Source organism: Bactrocera tryoni, chromosome 3 (genome assembly GCF_016617805.1).
Source record: "Bactrocera tryoni isolate S06 chromosome 3, CSIRO_BtryS06_freeze2, whole genome shotgun sequence".
Classification (NCBI taxonomy): Eukaryota; Metazoa; Arthropoda; class Insecta; order Diptera; family Tephritidae; genus Bactrocera; species Bactrocera tryoni.
The window spans coordinates 40,626,352-40,649,193 of NC_052501.1; the positions used below are offsets into that span (position 1 = coordinate 40,626,352).

At 37.2% G+C, this 22,842-nt stretch overlaps 1 protein-coding gene across 3 annotated transcripts in view; it reads right to left on the reverse strand.

Moving 5' to 3' along the window:
* The window catches only part of LOC120770831 (zwei Ig domain protein zig-8), a 151,174-nt gene that overhangs the window by 10,400 nt on the left and 117,932 nt on the right, over positions 1–22,842 (reverse strand). For all 3 annotated transcript variants that reach the window (XM_040098422.1, XM_040098421.1, XM_040098420.1), the window contains exons 5-6: positions 16,545–16,712; positions 11,423–11,557 (exon numbers count right to left, since the gene is read on the reverse strand). In XM_040098422.1, the coding sequence (XP_039954356.1) occupies positions 11,423–11,557; positions 16,545–16,712 (303 nt within the window). The remainder of the gene's footprint in view (positions 1–11,422; positions 11,558–16,544; positions 16,713–22,842) is intronic.

The window sequence follows — 22,842 nt, forward strand, 5'->3', positions numbered from 1 at the left end:
ACAATGTTTATGTATCATATACTTTTGGTTATGTGAATTTGTCCAATTATTTACCAAATAAACGTCATTATCGGGAAGCGTTGATTTTTTTCTTTCAGTCAAAGAAATCAACGGTTCAAGCACTTCGAGCACTTCAAAAATGTGTAGTGACTGGATTCGTTGCTTGAAAGATAACGATAATAACGAACGTCCGCGGGAAGGAAGACCAAAAGCATTCAAAGACGATTCTGTTGTATGACAATACTCGGCTGAACATAGGCTAAAACCTAGCTGGGGACGTTTAAAAGGAGAAGACTTGCCCCACCCGCTATATTCCCCAGATATTGCACCGTTCGATTATTATTTGTTTGACATGTTGTGGCTCAGAAGCAGTTCCACTCACAAGACGACATCGAGAAATACCGTGATTCTTGGGTAGCATTACAAGGTTTACAGTTTTACCGTAATGGTATTCGAGCCTCTTCAGAAAGATGTTAAAAAGTTACTAGTGATGGTCAGTAAGTACTACAGACAATTCATTTGTAGCCATTTCCACAATAAAATTGCATTTTCATAAAAACGCAGCGAGAAGTTGGTTGCGCTGTACTATCAGGTGGTAAGATAAAATAATTTTGACACTTGGACGCCCCGAAACAGTGAAATTTTATTTCTTGAATTTTTGTAATTTTTTTAATACACCTCGTATATCTTTACGGTTCATTAGTTAAGTCTTCTAAATATTCTCCAGGTTAAGGAGATATGTGGCTCCTTATTATAAAATAAGTAATGTCACTAAAGACTAACTTAAATTTACAGAATATCGCTGATGTGGATCGAAAAATAAGTAAAAAACTATATATGAGTCAAAAAGAGCACAAGATAATACTCCAATAACGCTTTTAGACTATGTGTGTTATGTTATCTATATACATATATACGTCCATAGACTGTCCGAAAACTGAAGTTCCCATAGAAATTTCAAAATTGAAAAATTGTATTTGTCATGAAAGTGCGCACATAGCAAAACAAACCGAACTCCATACTATAAGGCAGACACACATGAAAGCAGAGTCAGTCGCTGCAGCGAACTTGTAAAAACTTCACTTTTTTCCATACCCCCAGTGGGCACCGCGCTGCACTGGCCAGTTACAATGGAAACTTAAAAGGGCGTTAAAGCTTTTTTCCTGCGACCAATTCGCATTTGGATTTAAGCGAGTTTCAGTGCTTTGCCGACTAGCTTTGTGGCAGGCTGCGCTCCCATGCAACACCTCAACTCCCGCCACCGCACCACGAGTGACTTAGAGTTTTCACTTTGTATTCGCATTGTGGTGGTTGCTGCGTTGCGTTTGCGTGAGCTGCATGGCAAACAACCAGACTGCGAGCATATCACTCATTCCATTTATACATATGACGCACATACATATGTATGTATGTATATACATGGAGTGTTCTGTGTTGCTATATGTACATTATGGCGTGTTGCATGCCTCAGCAATTCTTGCAATTCTGGCAAGCGGCATGCTGCACTGTAAGCTCACATACCGCCACACACAATACAACATATATGCCAGCGCCCCGGTGAATCGATGCGCGTGTGTGCGCTCGAGTTTGCGAGCATGCGGTTGCATGGGTGTGGCAGGTTGCACAAATTCAATTACCGCACAGTAAAAAGGAAACACAATGTTGTATGCTCACGGAGCGCACCCACAAAATGCCACAAACAATCGCACATTTATATGCAAACCGTTGTCTGTATATGTGTGTGTGCGCGTGTGTTTGCTCGCCGTCGTGTGCGCATACATGCGTGCGCGTACGTGTCCAGCACCGCTGATGCATTGCGAATTTTCATGTAAGACCTGCACCTTCCTCCGCCGTCCGATCGCTCACCAACCAACTCGCTCATTCAACTGCAGTGTTTTCCTCAATTATACATACTTTTTTTCTGATAATTTTTTTGCCAGTTTTGGTTGTTTTTGCCCCTTTTCATATTTTGAGCCACATTGGCGTTTTATCTCTGTTTTTGTAGACAGTTATTTGGCCAGCTATTCCCCCACATCATACAAGCATGAAATAATATGCGCTCTCATACAAGCACGCATTCACACTTATGAGCACATGCTTTATGTGTATGTGTGAGCCATTGATGGAACGTTGCGGCGTTCGCCTTTATTTGCCGACTGCTATTGAAAGCGGGCTTTATGTAATAAAAGATCATGTGGTTTTATCTCACATTTAGTGCATTTTATTAATCTTCTGGAAAAATAAGCTCCCAATTTTTCATTCGTTGCAATTCCGACGTATTTCGATTTTCGATGTAAGCTTTTAAGATAGCTTAGTTTGAAGTTTGAAAGGCAGTGGCAATTGCATTTAGAAACCAACTACAATTAGTGTTTCACATCAAGTGAGTTTTAAAGTAATTTAACCAAGAGAGTGGCTTCACCTCAGAGGATACTCCATTCATTTGTTTTTCATACAAAAGTAAATAAATGAATGTGAAGAGTTGAAGAAGAAGAATAGGTGTTTAGTAAGTTCTTGGAGTATTACAGAAATACACCTTGTTTGTACTAAAGAATGAGTGAAAGTTTTTTAAAAAAAAGTTACACATGCTTACCTAAAACTCCTTAATTTGTTTAAAGACTGCATCCATACAAAGCTGCCCTAAGAAGCTCCTGCCCTTTTAATTGAAAATATAAACACAGATTTCCAAATACCGAATAAACTTTTAAAGGGTTTACTAGAAATTATTGTAAGTGGGAAAATTTGAAATTTAGTCGCAAGTGTTTATCACTACGAGAAGAGAAGAAGCCAATTGATCGGACGATAAAGCGATAATAATAAAATTAAAAAATCCTCCTACACTAATATGAGTAAGTTAACACAGCAAAAATTGTGACCAAATAGCAAAGTCTGTGCATATACTTTTGTCGGACTGAGAAATGTTAACCTCACATTTAACGACGAGATCTTAAATTAAAAGCGATCTGAAGCCGCTCGAGCTGCCGAAGCGACACCGTTTCGCTCTATGGCCTTTGAAAAGTTTCAAGAAGGTCTACGGTTTTCGAGCCAATTATGTTCAGAGATGCAGTCAATTTCTGGCTCAATACATACCCATTGAGAGGGCAAAATTTCCGCATTTGGGACGAAGAGAAACTTGAAGAGATTCAAGTGCTGCCACTTTATCCCAGAAAAAAAGAACAGTTTGGTTTGGTTTGTGAGACGGTGAGATGAGATGAGATGAGATGAGATGAGATGAGATGAGATGAGAACTTAACTGTCAATGGCAAGTTTTATCGTGGCATGATAACTGAATATTTGATGCCGGAAATTGAAACTCGTGATCTCAGCGACATTTGGTTTCAAGAAAATGGCGGCATTTCCCATACATATCATCAATCAATGTATTTATTGAGAGAACACTTCGGCAAGCAGATAATTTCATGTTTTGAAACGATCAATTGGCAACCAAGGTCGTGCGATATCACATGGTTTCCTGGGGGAATATGTAAAATCTAAAGTTTGGGGCAAAACATTACGCGTGTCATTCGCCAGTTCGGTCTCGACTAATGGACCACCTGAGATGTGGCCACGGTCAACATTTGAAGGAGTAAATCTTCAAAAAATAAATACCAAATAATATTATTTGAAATAATGATAAACATTCCTCATTAAATTTGAAGTTTCTGTATTTTGCCTCTAAAAAAGGACAGTATTTTGTTTCAATCACATCAATTTTTTGTTACAGCTACATATTTTTTATCTCGTATTTCATGTCCCATATACGAGCCTTTTTTAAATAACTGTACTAAAAACATCCACAGTTTTTATTATGTGTGTGGAGAATTAACTTTTAAAAATCAGCGTGATAATTTGATGTCTTTAATTAATCAGTGTCATTTTGTTTTTTTTTTTTCAGATTTCCTGAGAGGAAGCAATCAATATATACTGGGTATCACATAAGTTTTGTGTAGCGTGTGTGAAATTGCTATAGGTACGAGTACGTAATCGTTATTTTCGTTTGGCTCAAACCAAGTCCAAACACACTGACTACTGAGAATCCAAACTTGTCTTCGGCTAATGGACATATCCGACATAGTGTCGTGTTTTATAGAGAAATTCCCAAAGTCAGCAAGGCAAAAATTACAGATGGAATATTTGTAGATCTACAAATACATGAAATGATAAAGAATAACAGCTTTGAAGGAAAACCGAATGATAAACAAGACGAGAGGATCCATCTTGGCATTTCCTTAATGGTGAAGTCCTATCAAGAGAAATGAAACACATGATAGCAAATGAAAATTTCTTATACTTAAATTACGATAACTTTCAAAACAATTCAGAAAATAATTGCTGATGACGATGAAATTAAGTTCGTCAATATTATTGTCTAAAGATACAAAAGAAACTTTCTGTGCAAATCGTTCATAAATATTTTGGTTTGTAAAAGATGGATGTTGCATGATCTAGGAATTTGAAGAAATTTCCCTGTCATCAATAGTAACATTGCATCCACACACACCTTATTCTCAGAATATCGTCTTGAGGGACAAATCTGAGCCAGAGTTGCACCAAGACGAAAAAAGACCTTCTGAATTTCGGTTTTTAAAAACTATCGTTAAAATGTCCATTGTTGCGGATAATTGATAAACCAAATGATTTATAGGATTTGAAGTTAATTGAGTTTTTAAAATTTTCCCTCTAGTAGTTTTTAAAATATCAATGAATTAATAAATCTTGTTAGTTGTACTTAAAAACAAGATTCACCAGTCTTGTTTATTCAAAACCATTTGCATTTGCCTAAGAAATAGTTTTGAAGCTCTTCTGGGGCCAAGTAAACATACTATACATCTAGAATTTACTGTTAAATTCGAAACTATGATTTCTTGGACTAAATAGTTTTAACCAAGGTTAATAATAACGAATGAAAATATAAAAACAGCACTGCGAACCATTCTTTGAGAAGTCGATTTCACGAAACATTTCATATCCTTTTCGTTTAGAAAACTTTTCCGAGAATTCTACGAAAATTAATTTCAAACTTTAACCGCGAAATTTGCCACACTTTAGCCAAGCAACTTGAGAGCTGTTTGTGTAAGAGCACTCGTGTGAATAAAGCGGCAACAAACCGCCGAAAATTGAGGCGGTATGCAAAGAGATAAGTGCGCGCGGAATACAAACGCGTACCCACGCTGGTGTGTGTGTATGTAGAGCGGCTTTCGAGCAGACGCAACAGCTAAAAGCCAAAGCGCTTGCAACAAAATATTGTGTACTCGTAATTTCAATAATTTCAGCTGCGTTCGGCACGGCGTACGTAAGCCAGCGCGTTTCTGGCTTGGATTACTTGTCGTAATCGCCGTCGCCGCGGCAATAAAATCAGCAGCAAACGTGGCGTAAAAGACATTGAAAAGGCTGCCTCGGTGTGTGCGGTATTTTTATTGCAACCGTTTTGGCGCTTATGTGCACTGCATGTATATTTGTATTGTATATATATGTATAATATGTATATTTATGCATATGTGCATGTGTCGTGCTGCTGTGAGGACACTTGGCAGCATGAACTGCGGGCAAATTCACTTTAACTATGCGAAATCGGCACCCACTCACGACCACATACTAGCATATGCTATATACGAACGTTCCCTGCAGGAAATCATCAGTTCGCGATATGATATAATGGGTTATAATCTATTAAGCGCTGTACTTGTAACTACGTAGTTGATAGAGCACAATTCTTACTCTCCTATTGAACTTCTTCTTCTTAATTGGCGTAGACACCGCTTACGCGATTATAGCCGAGTTAACAACAGCGCGCCAGTCGTTTCTTCTTTTTGCTACGTGGCGCCAATTGGATATTCCAAGCGAAACCAGGTCCTTCTCCACTTGGTCCTTTCAACGGAGTGGAGGTCTTCCTTTTCCTCTGCTTCCCCCGGCGGGTACAGCGTCGAATACTTTCAGAGCTGGAGTGTTTTCGTCCATTCGGAGAACATGACCTAGCCAGCGTAGCCGGTGTCTTTTAATTCGCTGAACTATGGCAATGTCGTCGTATATCTCGTACAGCTCATCGTTCCATCGAATGCGGTATTCGCCGTGGCCAATGCGCAAAGGACCATAAATCTTTCGCAGAACTTTTCTCTCGAAAACTTGCAACGTCGACTCATCAGTTGTTGTCCAGGCCTCTGCACCATATAGCAGGACGGGAATTATGAGCGACTTATAGAGTTTGGCTTTTGTTCGTCGAGAGAGGACTTTACTTTTCAATTGCCTACTCAGTCCGAAGTAGCACCTGTTGGCAAGAGCAATCCTGCGTTGGATTTCCAGGCTGACATTGTTGGTGGTGTTAATACTGGTTCCTAAGTAGACGAAATTATCTGCAACTTCAAAGTTATGACTGTCAACAGTGACGTGATAGCCAAGTCGCGAGTGCGACGACTGTTTGTTTGATGACAGGAGATATTTCGTCTTGCCCGCGTTCACTGCCAGACCCATTTGTTTTGCTTCCTTGTCTAGTCTGGAGAAAGCAGAACTAACGGCGCGGGTGTTAAGGCCGATGATATCAATATCATCAGCATACGCCAGCAGCTGTACACTCTTATAAAAGATGGTACCTTCTCTACTAAGTTCTGCAGCGCGAACTATTTTCTCCAGAAGCAGGTTGAAAAAGTCGCACGATAGGGAATCGCCTTGTCTGAAACCTCGTTTGGTGTCGAACGGCTCGGAGAGGTCCTTCCCGATTCTGACGGATCTCTTCGTGTTGCTTAACGTCAGTTTACACAGCCGTATTAGTTTTGCGGGGATACCAAATTCAGACATCGCGGCATAAAGGCAGTTCCTTTTCGTGCTGTCGAAAGCAGCTTTGAAATCGACGAAGAGGTGGTGTGTGTCGATTCTCCTTTCACGGGTCTTTTCCAAGATTTGGCGCATGGTGAATATCTGGTCGGTTGTTGATTTTCCAGGTCTAAAACCACACTGATAAGGTCCAATCAGTTTGTTGACGGTGGGCTTTAATCTTTCACACAATACGCTCGATAGAACCTTATATGCGATGTTGAGGAGGCTAATCCCACTCTAGTTGGCGCAGATTGTGGGGTTTCCTTTTTTATGGATTGGGCATAGCACACTTAAGTTCCAATCGTTGGGCATGCTTTCGTCCGACCATATTTTACAAAGAAGCTGATGCATGCTCCTTATCAGTTCTTCGCTGCCGTGTTTGAATAGCTCGGCCGGTGAATCCATCGGCCCCGCCGCTTTGTTGTTCTTCAGGCGGGTAATTGCTATTCGAACTTCTTCATGGTCGGGCAATGGGACGTCTGCTCCATCGTCATCGATTGGGAATCGGGTTCGCCTTCTCCTGGCGTTGTACTTTCACTGCCAGTCAGCAGGCTGGAGAAGTGTTCCCTCCATAATTTAAGTATGCTCTGGGCATCGGTGACTAGATCACAATTAGGGCTTCTACAAGAGTATGCTCCGGTCTTGAAACCTTCTGTAAGGCGCCGCATTTTTTCGTAGAATTTTCGAGCATTTCGAGCTCTTCATACTCACACATTTCGGCCTCTTACTCTTTCTGTCTGCAAATGCGTCTCGCTTCCCTCTTCAACTCTCGGTATCTATCCCATCCCGCACGTGTTGTTTTCTCTCCGCTGCGGCGCGGCACTCCTCGTCGTACCAGTTGTTCTTTTGCACTTTCCGAAAACCAAGGGTTTCGGATGCAGCTGTACGTAAGGAGTTTGAAATGCCGTCCCACAGTTATCCGAGGCTGTTTGTCGTTTTTCATTGGGGTAGGCTTTTTACGTGGCGGGTCCCAAACCCAGCGCACAACCCTATGCAGGGGATGTTTCGTCTTCTCACTTTAGCTCACCTTCGAACGGATGTTCTTAGGCTACCCAGAGGATACTTGGTCAAAGACCGGAAGTCGTGAGCTGCTTGAGTCATATGTAAAAGAATCGTTTCTGGCCACTCCCAAGTGAATGGCGATCAGAGAACTTTCCTCTCTTGCGTGAACTTCTACACATGACCCCATCCTCCTATTGAACAGTTACATGTATTATAATGTGTAAAAAGAGTTTTTCAATTCATAAATCCCCAAAGAGGAAATATGTTTGTGTATATAAGTTTCAAGGAGCTGGAAGAACTAAAATCGCTCTATGTAGCAAACATATGCGTAACATATGTATGTATATCTATCTAAGAAATCGTTATTAAGAAACTTTTATATGACATGGTACTTTAGTTCGTAATTTCAACCGACATTCTCCCTCTCGACTCTGTGGCACTCAGGAAAAGACCAAAAACAAAGTAGCCATAACTCTCTTGCCTTCCTCTTAGGCGTTTCAAGAAAGATCTGGTCAAAGATTGGTTGTTTTGCTAAGCTAAGGTCTACAAAAACGACCTAACCTTGATAACGCATTCTAGGGGTAATGAAGATTACTAAAAGTGTAAAAAATGGTTTATTGGATTAAGTACATTTAGTTTGAATGGAGATCGAATTCATCCATAAAGTGGTTATGTGTATTTCGAAATGTCGATGTGTTGTATATATGTATGTATAGAATGAAAACATATCATACATACAAGTATGAGCGGTGACTCTAGTATTTAAGCTCAATACATTCTTCTTTTCATAATTATTGAGTATACTTTCTGCGAAACAGCTTAACCGAACTGTTTGAAATTTTCACAGAACTTTCATAATGCTCAAAGGAATAAGCATCTTCATAAAGATTTCGGTTTCTAAAGCTACTCCGAAATGTACTTTTTCATAAAAAAATTTTGTGCCTTAAAAAATAAATAAAATTATTTGGATTTTGATTTGTATTTAAGATAATTTTAAGCAGCTTTCTGATAAACAGATTCCGGAGATCCTACCAATACCACGTTATCAAGAGAATACACAATTCTTCAAAATTAATTGGCGATTGTTACGGCACATTAATTTCTGTAAACAAAATTTTTGTTTTCTTTAAAATTTATTTTAAAACCATGCCTTTTTTCTGATTTGAAAGTCCCCTTATAACCCCTTAAGAGAAAGATCGCTCAACTTTTCAGCAATCGGAAGCCGAAATGGCGTCTAATGAACTGTTCTTTTGATCTTTTTTTATAAAAGATATTGCCCGATAACTATGTGACGGACACACTTATAACCATGGGCTCTTTCTTAACTTTGCGATGTTTATCCCTCGAACAGAGTATATTAAGTTTGTCATGAAGTTTACAACACATAGCAGGTCCGGGATTTCCTTCAAAATACATATTTTTTAAGGCATTAAAGAACCCGGAAAATGTAATTAAATTCTCCGGGTAAATGATATTGCAAGATGATGTGTAAGCTAAGTTGGTAGGACTGTCGTTGATTATCGTGCCAAATATGTGCACTATCTGTTTGTTTACAGCATGTTCTTAAGTCGGTATACCCCAGTATTGCGTTGCGATTTTTATAACGGATAAAAATATCAAACAAAAATTTTGTATTTCAAACGAAATTTAATTGCAAATTTTGGAAAAGGCTTACGGTAATTCTGCTTTCAAAAATACAAGCTTACGAGTATTAGAAAGCCTTCAAATACGGTCGAGAGATCGTTGAAGACATGCCTCGTTCTGGACGACCTTCGACCTCTTCCACTGTTGAAAATATCAAAAAAGTGAAGGTGTTTGAAAATCGTCAGAGAGATGGCAAAAGAGTTTGACATCTTAATCGGGAGACGGCTGAGCTTTTTTTCAAAAAGAGTACGATTGTGATCAAATTTCAAGGCAAAAGGGCAATCAATATCATCAGTCAAACACCGTGTTCACCAGAATTGGTTCCGTGTGATTTTTCTTGTTCCCCAAACTGAAATTGCCGCTCCGTGGAATCCGTTTTCAGTCGATCGAAGTGATAAAACAAAATTCGCTAAAGGAGCTGAGTCCAATCCCAAGGAGTGTTTATGAAAAATGTTTTGAAGACTGGAAAAATCGTTATCATAAGTGTTTTATATCTGGTTGGGATTACTTTGTAGGCGACAAGATTTATATGTTTTTGAATAATTGAATATTTTGCATTTTTTATATAAAATTTCCGGGTACGTTTTCGTCACAACGTAAATAGAAATAATCGGTATGATGAGCTGATTCGACTTACCAATGTCTCTCCGGCTACTCGTCAGCCTGTACATACGCGAACAAGTTCCTTAGTTTTTGATATACCGATCAGAATTTTTGTTTGTGTTTTTGCTTTGCATTAAACCGCTTATTTTTTGGAATCGACGATATCGGGTGACTATAACATATATATGTTATACGAACTGAACGATCAAAATCCAGTCCATCTAAGGAAAACTTTAGCATTTGAAAATCTATCTTCACGAAATTTAAGACTGACCATATTACGGGATATCGGCATATTTTTCGGCTGGCGTCATTCTTTATTGAAATTATTTCTAAAAGCTATCCTCCTCATGAAAAGGGTATTATAGCTTCGTTGCAGTCGATGTTAGCCTTTTATCTTGTCCTTTGTCGCTTATAGACTTAGTATTTCAATAGGTTAGGTGTTTCATTGCATAGGCTGGCGTCATTCTTTATTGAAATTATTTCTAAAAGCTATCCTCGGTATAAAGATATGATGCGAAGAATACTATTTTCTTATTTGCCATAAGTTGTTTCCTAAAATATAAGATAGACCGTTCAGTTGGTAAAAAAACTGACACAAACGCGCGGCATCTCTCGGCCTCTGTGACATTTTGAGTCTCTCTGCAAATAGCCTTATTATTTCCTACAGGGTATCTATAAAAAACACATGCAGATATATGTAAGTAATTGTAATCACCGCCGAGTGGCTAGAAGCTACAAAGGATATTGCACGACTTACGCTAAGTGAGTGCTGCGGCAAGTAACGTACGCTCAAGCATACATACACTCGCACGGATATAAATATGCATGTATGTATGTAGCCACATGAAATATGTATGTGAGCGCGCGTGATTGCGTTTGTTAGTATTTTACTACTCGTTCAGTTATATTAAATTTAATGGCACTTGAAATTGTTGCAGCTGCTGTGCTGCACTTGCACTTCGCTCGGCTGCTCACTTCGCTCCGTTGCTCACTTGCCTCACACATATCTACGTATGTATGTGTAGCTGTCGCGGTGTGTGCGCTTGCAGCGCGTCATATAAATTTTCATTAACCCAACAAATTTGAATTTCTGTGGCAAGTAAACGTAAATTGTGTGGCCAACATAAATCTTGGCAAAAGTTGTTGACGTCCAATGTTAAAGTAAATACACTTTGCTGTATTGGCAAGCAGCAGAAGCTGTAGTTATACATATATGTACATAGGTTTATACTCGTGTACGTGTATGTGTTTGTTATTGCACGGGCTTTGGCCTTGGCATATTTTTATTTTCTCGTGCCTTTGATTTTTTGCGCGTGCAAGTGTAAGTATGTGTGAGTATGGGTGTGTGTGTTTCGGTGCTTACCTTTTCAATTATGCAGACGAGATTTATTGTGGATCCCATGTCGACGTGCAGCTCACCGGAGCCCAGTATAAATGCCTCGGGTACGACCACTTGCAGATTCACAAAATGCGAAATGATGCCTGTCGGCGTTGATACCTGCAAGGAAGTAGATGCGCAAATGAAATTTTTGTCATAAAACTGTCAATTATAATATAAAATATAAAGAATTGGATAAGCTTGCATTTTGCATAAGTTACGATTTTTTGGGTTTTGTGATGGAAAGCATTTTTAAAGATGGTTTGAAAAAGATTTCTGAGTTCTTGTCTTCAGCGCTAAATATTGCTTGGAACTTCACTCTCAAGTTTTAAGAAAGAAAACTTAAAATAAGACGTTTCTCTCAAAAATTTACACACATAATGGCTTGTGCGATTATCATGGTTCGGAGATACAAACGAGCTTGGAATATAATACTTTTATATACCTCTCTCTCATGTCTCTCAAGTCTATTTATCTTGCACACCTTACCTTGTGTACAATGCTTTTGTCTACTCTGATCCGATTTAAAGTTCGGCAATTAATTTTTCCGTAATATTCCTTTATGAAAAACTGAAAGCCTTTTTCAGCATGAACTGAAATTTCCAGTCTAGTTAGAGGCAATAATACGGTATACATATCATTGGCCTGAACAACCGCGCCGTCTGCTTTCTTCAGACTGGATAAGGAAGCGAAGCAAATGGATCTGGTAGTGAGCGAGGGTTGACAGCCATAACTTTGATAATTAATTGATAGGCTAACCCTGAAATCCTTGGCAACGACATGAGAGTTCCTTTCGACCTTCGGCGTGAACGCAACCTTAGCTAGTCTCCAGGCCTTTGGAACATGGCCTAATCTCACACAGTTCACGTAGAAGAGCGCTAAGCGACTGTTTTCCCAATTCTGCTCCAAATACACAATCGTATTTTTAGATGATAACCTTACATTATATTTGTTAGATCTAAATGGCACATAATTACTTCTCATATAACTGTACTTAGAAATTAGTAATTACAAGGTGTTTTCCAAAGTAAACACTCAAAAAAAAACAAATAGTTTTTTCGACAAAATCAATTTATTTTATTCAAAATAGCTTCCTTCTGCTTCAATGCAGCTTTTTGCACGGTCCAAAAGCATGTCGAACGAGTGTTTTAGCTCGTTGGCCGGTATGGCCGCCGGTGCAAGCCTTTTGAATGATCTCTACGTCTGCATGACGCTTTCCGTTCATGGGCAAATGTATTTGTTCCGAAAAGAAAGAAGTCGCACGGTGCCATATCAGGTGAATACGGTGAGTAGTAATGGTTGAAATGTGATTTTTGGTCAAATAATCGTCTTTCGAATGTTGGATTCTGAGCAATTTTTCGTCGTCAGTCAATTTGTGCTGAACAAACCGTGCACACACCTTTCGTAAGCCCAAATGTTCAGTTAAAATGCTATAAATCGATGTTTTGGAGATGTTCAATTCCATTTCCATGAATTTCAATGATGCTTTCGGCTGATTTTGGATGGTTTTGATTGGCCCATATGTTGATCGTCATTTATGTCCTCACGACCAGTTCGAAAACGTTGAAACCACTCGTGCACTCTGCTACGGGATGGACAATCATCGCCATAAACTTGTTTCATCAAATGAAACGTTTCGGTAAAAGTTTTACCAATTTTAAAACAAAATTTAATGTTGGCTCTTTGCTCGAAGCTCATTTTCGCACCGATAACACAAACATACTGCCACCTAAAATGCAATAACTTCACTTCTAATTAATGAAATGTCATGCAATCACTCTCACTGGACAATCGTTGAGGAAAGCAGATTCTAACGCCCCAGTCGACATGTTTACTTTGGAACGCACCTTGTATATCTTATTGTCAATAGAGTATTACGTGTATACAATTTTTAATATTCAAATATTGTTTTATTTCGAAAGTGAACATTTTGTAGAAAATTTCAAATAACTTAGAGCAAGTTCAAGTCAAGGTACATTTTATATGAATTTACTTTACTTTTGCAATAACTAATTTATATATAAGTTGGACTCTATAGGCTTTGCAAACTTCGTGTTCCTAACTAATCAACTTTTTGGCAAGCAAATATACTTACGTATGTGCGAAAAGTGAGCAAGCAAGTACGCATATGTCAACGTTCTTGACATTCGCATGACTTGAGTGCTCAGCTGAGTTATACTGTTTCCTGGGAGTTGTAGTTTGTGGAAATATATTACTATTTCCAATGAAATTGCATTACATATATTTAACTATCTATAGCATTACATATGTACTATATATATCTAGTTATGTCATAGAAGTGTAAATACGTGCAGACTTCTTTATTTGTACGTTTTGAAATAATTTCAAGCGTAGATAGTAGTTCTTGCAGCCTTTCGGTCAAACATTCACACATAATGAACATCATTTCAGCATAAATGTTGCTTTTACGCCATGTAAGTCACTCGATTGCACATTGTGTCAGAGAAGTAACGAAGCTATTTATATTCAGACTCAGCGTATTAAACTTCGATTTGCATCGTGTTAATTTAAGAGGCTAATATTTCATGTCGTTGAAATAATTTAAGTCTTATATAGCATAGCATGTTAGTAGCGTTACCATTTGAGTTCAAGTGTCAAAACAGTAACGGCCATTAAAGGTTAATTTTTCCTATTCAACTAAATTAAGATTCAAGTCAAAGTCACTGATATATCATTCTTACAAGAGTTATCATTAAACGATTTTATCGAAGAAGTTGGGATAGAACCAAACTTTCCTAAAGTTTCAAGTCTTAGTGGTATTAAGTGTATATGAATTTACTGTTATTTTTTAATTTTCTCATATTATTACGATGGAGGGTCTGCTCACACTGGAATCGCCGAAAACCACAAAGTCGATGGGTTTGCTAGGGGGTTTAATCTTATCCCAATGTGATCATATTTAGAACGAGTTTTGGTCTTCTTGCGCTTTTAGACTGAATCTATGGGCCAATGTGAACTAGGAAACCGTTAACGTAAAACGAAAGATTTCTCTGAGTTGAGCCTAAAAAGCGCTAGTTTCCGAAGGAAGGGGAGGTGAAACTATTCAAGGTAATTCTTCTCAACTGTACAGCTGTTGTCAGGTCGATGACAAGAAAAAAAAGAAAGAGAAAAAAATGTTCTACTTCATGATCGTAAATGTTTCACATGATCAGGTGCGGACTACAAGGTAGGGACATAAAAACCTCTCAGGCAAGTTTCTGTCAGGTTAGTATCGATGTGTGGTCTGGCGTTGTACTGATGGTACATAATTCATTTCCTAATCGACTATGCTTGCCGCTCCTTAGGGATTGCTTCCTTGAGACGATTCAAATATTGACAGTACTCATTCGAATTAAAAGTTTCGCCGAAAATGAGATCTTCGTAGAATATTTCATTCTAAGCCCACAAAACACATAGAAAAACATTCCTGACCTTCAATACTGGCTTCGCCACCATTTGCAAATTGTTCGATTTTGTTGCGGATCAGGAACAATTCACGAAAGGAAATTCAGTTTTTGTGCATATACCCTTCTGAAAATCTAAAAGGGGTAATTACATGACTATGGAATTAATTTCAGAGCGTCATCCACCAAAATACCTTGACATCAAAATACTAGGGTGGATTCAGATTTTTGGATCGTGGATTCAAGCAATCACACAACTGTTTATGAAAATGTCAGAAGTCTACAAAAAAATACCACTTTTGACAAATTTTTGCTTAGAAATTCTCTCAGTTTCCTTGAAATATTAGAAAAATCGTTCATCGTGCACTTCACTGACATTTTCTAAATTTTTTGGAAAATAGTTGAGGTGCTAATGAAGAAAATATACTTTTAGACTCATTCGGGAACATAAAGGCTAACTTTGGCAAACCTGGTCAATTAGCTGAGGTTGGTATCATTAGCCATAAGAAATTCCATGGAGGTGCATATCTATGAGTCCTAAAAGATCAGCATTTACAACTGTCCAAGTGGAATCCTTCGTTGTCTTTGATTTAAGAATTAGCTCTATCACGTGTCCTAACCCTAAATAAATAAAATCAATTAAATAGCATAATTTCATAAACTCTTCATCAATTATTAAACCTATTGCGTTCAGCTTTGTCTTGTGATCTGTTAATCACCCTCTTAATATAACAAGTAGCCATTTTATTTACTAACTACTACTAACTTAACTTTACTGTCATTATTATCAGGTTATCAGGCCATGTCACCAAGCCAAATTTGAATGATGGCAATGCTGAGATTGGAAATCATTTAGACTAACATGTTTTAGTTTAGCACTGATTACATAACACACTATGCATCTATGTGTATATTCGATTACTGCTGTCAAATGAAGTGACATCTCGTCAACTGACATTCTTTCTATTTCCCATCGTCCGACGTTTTTTTTATAAAATCGGTAGTTAAAAACGACCGAACCACCGGAGTTTTGCACATTTTTCATTTACTCACAATGCTGGGTTTTGCCATTCATAAATCTGTTGTGACATTTCGTGATTTCAGTTAGACACCTCACTATGACAACTGAATTTATTTATTTGTATGTATTTTAATTACTTTACATTTTTTGGTTATGCAGCACAACCAGCTGTCACCCCTCTCTCCACATATTGCACGTGTAGTCTGCTACAAAAAATACAACAACAAATTTTAAAATTAAACTCGACGCTACATGTCAGGGCACCGGTCCGAAATTGCTACCCATATTGCTGGCATATGAATAAATATTAGTGCTTGACTATTTTTGTTGCTCTGAGTTGTTGTTGCACGGTCAGTGAACGTAGCCACGTTTGAGCCGCAGATAAAAATATGAATAAAATATGACCAGCTGGGGAAAGTGACACATTTTAGATGGCGAACGGTTGAAGTGCAACATGCTACAATGTGACAACAGCAACAACAACAGCAAAGGCCAATGAGTTGCACACAACAGGCGACACCGTTATTTGGGCAGTTATACCTGCATGTACTTAGTATGTGTGCGGTGCGGCTGTGTTCGCAGTTTGTGGCAAAATCACTGAAGCTGTCACACACATTCAGCTCATATACATATATGCCTACCGTTATATAGTTTGTTTGGTATGTGTATTGCATTCACTCACCTGACACTCGTACATGCCGTGATCTCGCCGCTGCACGAACTTTATCTGCAACGTCCACATGTTGGAGCCGGGCGCGTGCAGTATCGCGAAGCGTTCGTCGTTGGTGTAGAGTTGAGCGCCGGACGAAAGGATGTGCCAGTCGCGTCGACGTATCCAAGAAATCTGATTCTATAGTGGCGTGTAAATAATTGAATAATATACGTATAAGTTTCGGTATACAAATTATTAAAGGAAAAGGAAGCACCCTTAAAAATCAAATAAAAAGGCAATTAAAAAGCATGCATATACAGTTCCTCTTGCACTATGCCAAAGCCTCTGAAAAAAATATAACAACAACAATAAATCATGCAAAAAGTCCGTCTTAATGTATAGGAAGTGAAGTTGCAGTCCGGTTTACTGAGTAGAAAAATGCAATGAAAATCACTTCTTATAACTAAAACTAAGTTTTGCAAATTTTCGAAAATAAAAGCCCCTAAATTAAACATAATGTGAAACTATAATCAAAAAGTAAATTCTTTATTTATTCTTCCAAATCAATTTCGTCCCTCACAAGTAATTAACCTACGAAAAAAGTACTCTTGTTAACGCTTGTTCAGTTCTCGAAACCGTCGAGCTGTGCTTATTCTGGTACAGCCTTCAAGACATTGTGCAATAACTCGAACTAATCCTGTCAAAAAGTGTCCCCATTGGCATTTGTCGAAGTTGCAAGAAGTCAAATCAGTTGATTACGGCAGTTGTGGAACAACAAAAATCAAGTTTTTAGCAAAAACGTCGCTAATGTCAATAACAAAGAGTTGTTCGTCCATAATTCGGACCATTTCAGACGAAAAGCTAGTACTCGAAGATGCGGCAACTAACAGAAAGTCCTGAAGTTATTTAAGTTGTAAGTGTAACATCTGGAGACAGTGAACCCGATTCCCAATCGATGACTATGGAATAGAAGGCCCATTGTCCGACTTTGATAAAGTTCGAATAGCATTTACCCGTCTGGAGAACAACAAAGCGGCGGGGCCGATAGATTACCAGCCTAACTATTCAAATGAGGTGGCGAAATGCTCAAAAGGTGAACGCACCAGGTTCTTTGCAAGATGTGGTCGTATGAAAGCATGCCCGACGATTGAAACCTAAGTGTGCTCTGCACAATACACAGAAAATGGGACCCCAAAATCTGCTCCAATTATGAGTTAAGCCTCCTTAATATCACATATAAGGTTCTATCGAGCGGGCTGTGGGAAAGACTGATGCCCTCTGTCAACAAGCTGATTGCACCTTTGCAGTGTAGCTTTAGACCAGACCAGATTTTCACCACTCGCCAAACCTTGGAAAACACTGCGAAGTTTTAGACGACTGGGTTTCAAGCGAGGGCGCAAACGAGGGGATTCCCTATCGTATGAGATGTACGTCGGCATTGACATAGTTAAGCGAATCAAGAGACAACGGCTGCGCTGTCTAAGTCATGTTCTCCGGATGGAAGAGAACACTCCAGCTGTAAAGGTTTTCGATTCAGTGAAAGCAGAGAAAAGTAAGAGCTTCACTTCCCTGGAGAGATCAGGTGGATAAGGACCTGTCTGCACGTGGTATCTCGATTTGGCGCCAAATAGCGGAAGGAAGAAACGACTGGTGCTCTGCTGTTAACTCGGTTGCGACAATAAAAAAAGAAGAAGTGCAACTTTGTGACCTGTCTGCTGTTTCAAGCTTTTTTAAAATAAATTACTAGGTTAAAACTAAAATTCAGTAAGTAACAAAGTCACCTTAAGGCAAGCTTAGAACATTAATATAATAATTTGGCACTTCAACAGACATATTCCTCAAAAATAGTCAAAATACACTAATTGGATTTTCGATATTAATTATTGGTAAGTCTCATGGTGTTCCATTCTATCATTAGTAAATATTGAATGTGGAATTGCGATCTGCTTGATCATCTTGTCTACTGAAGGCGATTTTCCACATTCCTCTATCTAAAACGCCCTTATATGAATTTCGAATCAAACTTTAATTTAAGGGGGGAGCCTGCTTTAGAAGCTTCAAAAAATCGATTTTTTTGCTTAAATCTTTTTAAAAATTATCTATGAATAAGTCCCCAAAGTTATAGATTGGAATTTGAAATATTGGCGAAGCTAAAAGGGAAAGCGAAAATTCTGACGCGCGTTTTCTCGGTTTTTCATTTTTACAATTTTTCTTAATTGGCGGGCAGGATAGAAAAAAAACCAAAAGACGTATGGAATTGGGGCAAAATTTATTATCTTTGTCATTAAATTATTTTCTTTTTAAACTAAAAAAAGAACTAAAGGAATTCAAGTTCGAGCATATTTTTAAACAAGATAAAGTCAATTTTTGGGCAAAAAACACTTTTTTTAATTAAAAAAAAATCTTAGAATTTTACACTTTTTTTGGAATTTTCTTAGTTCAACTAGAATATACGTTATTAGCAAATATGAGCCTCTTTGAATTATTTGTTTCTGATAGAAATTGCGATCGGTATCCTGCCCGCCGTCCGACAAATGTTCATGCGAGATGCATCGGGCAATTACTTCCCAAAGGCAGTATATCAAAGATTTCGTATCCAAAAAATTTTCGGATGATGTTTAAATATATAACTATAATTATAACTTTCCTTTCCCTTCAAAAAAAAAAAATCTCCAAAAAATCGGTTTTTTAAGCCTCTAAAGTAGGCTCCCCCCTTAAACTAATTCACTTAATTTTGAATTTTACGAAATAAAAAACAACTTTAGCTGGGTAAGGAAGACGTTAAATTGCTTCTTTTGCATCCACCGAAATTTTTTCGTCCTCAGATCTTAAGTGAAATTCGCTGAAAAAATGTTGCTCTCTATGTCTAAGCAATTTTGAAGCTATTCATACAACAAAAAGTTATCGAAAGGCCGGATGATTACAATATATATCATTACCACATGAAAGATACTTCTTGGACTCAAAAACAGTTGAGAATCTCAAAAAAAGGAAAACATTTTGCAACGCTCATGTTATTTGATCCTAGCAAACTTAATAACTTAGAGAACTTTTGTGTACTAGTTTTTGTTAAATGGAGTCAATTTAAAATGAACGACGAAATATTAGCATCGTAATGACAACATGAATCAACAAAATTGAATAAAATCAATGAACAGTCAAATTTAACAATCGCTTTGATCCTTTTTAATTTTTCACTTTTAATTCCATATATTTAAAGTTAAGGAGAGCAGATATTCTTATTGTTCTTAAAATATTTCATAATTTCATACACGTAGCTCTAACTACTTAATCACAGCATTAACGCTTAACATCACGAAGTATTATGTAGGCACTTGTATTGCCCCATAAATACTTCACACCACATTGAAAATCTCTAATAAAAAAATTTTAATAATTTCGTTGCGACATTAAGAACATAAATTTAATGATTTGATTTTGGAACAAAATATGCCCTTTGCGGCTCCAAATTTTTTCTTTTTATTGCACTCAATTTAGAATCCATTAATTTAGTATGCATCAGTGTGTAAAGCAATAAAGCGCAATTTATTATGCCGCCACAAATATTTATGGCGGATTAAATTTTTAGAATTATCAATGAAATTATTAATATACAGCGGAAACCTCGGGCGATGCAGGAAATGCAATTTCTTTTTTAGATTTTTTTAGTATTCAATATTTATGAACCTACACAAAGGAATGAAAGTTATTAGCCCAGTAAAAAGGAGTTTATACGCTGAACGTGATTTGCATTCTAAGCTGAGGGCATGGAAAGTCGTAACTATGTTTTAGAAATCATTAATACTGTTTATTTTATGGGGCTCGTAAGCTGTACTGTTATATAATGCATAAAGAGAATTATTTTCCTTTGGCTTGGCAGTATCGTAAATTAAATTCAATTAGTAATGTGCGTTTGTGGTCTTTTCAGTGCTTAAAGTACACTAATTTTTACAGTGCTACGTAATATACTTAGTTAAGAAATGTTGCAATAAATGAAGTGCTTCCATACAATCAATTCTTTTTCGATAGCATTGTGCTAACTGCTTTGTTTATAATAATTTAATCGAAAGGATATTAGGCATCTTTGTTGCGCCATTATCTAATGTTGCTTGATAGATAGGATAGGCGTCACAGGCACTTAAGACAATTTTTCACGGGTTGCACCCGAACTTAACCCTTTCATACATGTTAGGAGCTACGCTTTGTATAAAGATCTAAAGAATATAAATCTCTCATTTCTTATTCCATTAATACTATCACTCGTTGCGGTAACGGATCCTGGTGATTTCTGCGCACTACTACACCACCAATATGTTTTTATAATTAGGGTAAAATTCTTAGTTATTGTGGTTTAATTTTAGTGTCATAAAATATGTCTGTCTGTATTTATAACAATAAGTTATAAAATCTTAAATCTATTTAAAAACTAGACAAGTTCAAGCAAGTGATTGAGCTGTTTTGGTGATACGTTGCTCTTTACTACGCAGGCATGTTTCTTCCTTTAAGGCGTGTTTGATCGCAGGAATGTACAAAGCATTAGCCAATGGGTTTGGGTAAACGCGGAGTTATATTTCATTTCGTTGTCTTCTACTTCTTTCTTAGTACATAATGTGTTAAAGTATGGATCTGAAATTTTGCACACCCCCCGTTCTCCCCACAAAGTCGGGCATTTGTCAGAACCGGGATCATATCGAACCACTATAGCGTACACCTGCCATACAAACTGTTTAATCAATAGAAGTTCTTCTGAGGTATATTTTGTATTTGTAAGCGTTATTATTTCTTTGGTGCAATCGACGTTAACATTTTTTATTGTTTTTTTTAAATAAAACGAAATATATGTATGTCTATCAAGAATACATTATATCCAATTTTTTTATTATTTTCTAAGATACGAGCTACATTCAACAAAAACTAATTTACTTTACCATTAGCTTAGATTTTCTGATAAAACGAACAGCGACGATTTTTTTAATGAAGAGAAAATTTGTTTATGATCCTTAGGACCTTTCGAATGTAAATAAAACATATTTGGAAGACTCAAGTACGTAGACAAAAGCACCTGAAGCTTTTTAAAGCAAGAAGTCTGAAGATTTGGGTTGCTTTAGGGCCTAAGTGGGAAAATGGTTCACGTCTGGTAGATTTCTCTTAAATAGTGAAAAATTGGTGAAGACCACTTCATTTGAAGTTTTCTACTACATCTGGGATATTAACAAACATAGTATTATACAGTAATTTGCAACAAATAAATGTTACATTATTTTGTTCAAATTGCAGCAAACATCATTGAAATATTCTTCAGTATCAACCTGATTTGTATAGTGTTATTTATTAACCTCTAGATTAGAGGTGATGAATTATGTATTTGCAAAAGCTACATTTATTTAAACATTAGATATTGACAGGATCATTACCTGATGTTTGTTGATCACCGTTACCTAATTACGCTTATAAGATATTAAATTCTTAAATATTTTTCTAAGCATGTCACACCGCCCAAACGTCTATTAATATACAAATATACTCCATATGTATGTGTCCATATACGAAAGGAAAAAATATGTTATATACTATCAAACAAATTTTGCGTATTTCAGCGACCCAATGTAAAAAGTAACCATTTGGAGTATATAATTAGCTATAATTAGCAATAATTACTAATACTATAATATATTTTTAATTAATATAACTTTAGATATAGCTTATAAAAATATTCATCGATATCAATGTATATTCATATTTTTAGCGGTCTAACTCTTTTTCAAACCTGTTCATAACATAGATTGGAAAAGTAGAGAAGTATGTTTCCATTTATTAAGCAAACTCCAACTTCAGAATTTTTAAGCAGATGAGAGCAGGGGCATTAATACTTCTACGCATTTAAACAATGCCAACATCATTAGTATTTTTTCACCATCCATATAAAGCAATAAGCAATTATTTACCTAGCTGTCAAATAAAAATCAGCTTCAAACTACAATGACCTTGTAAACTTTTAATTAAAATCAGATTACAACGTGACTTTTGTGCCAAAGCGGTCATAAATTCTGCAAGTGGCAACTAGGCGACACGCCAAAGTTGTAATGTTTTGTCGGTGCTGGTGTCAAATCACATGCTGCACTATATTTTTTATGCACCTCTACCTTCGCCGCCGACGAGCATTACTATTATCGGCGTTGAGGTATGAATTTAAGTGTAATTACTGTGTTGACACGCTTTTTAGATGCACAAAATCCAATTTTAGCCTTTAAACCATTTAATATGAATTGCGCTGAGAACGGGGTTGATTTTAACGCCACAACATGGTTGATTACCCGCTGCGGTTTAA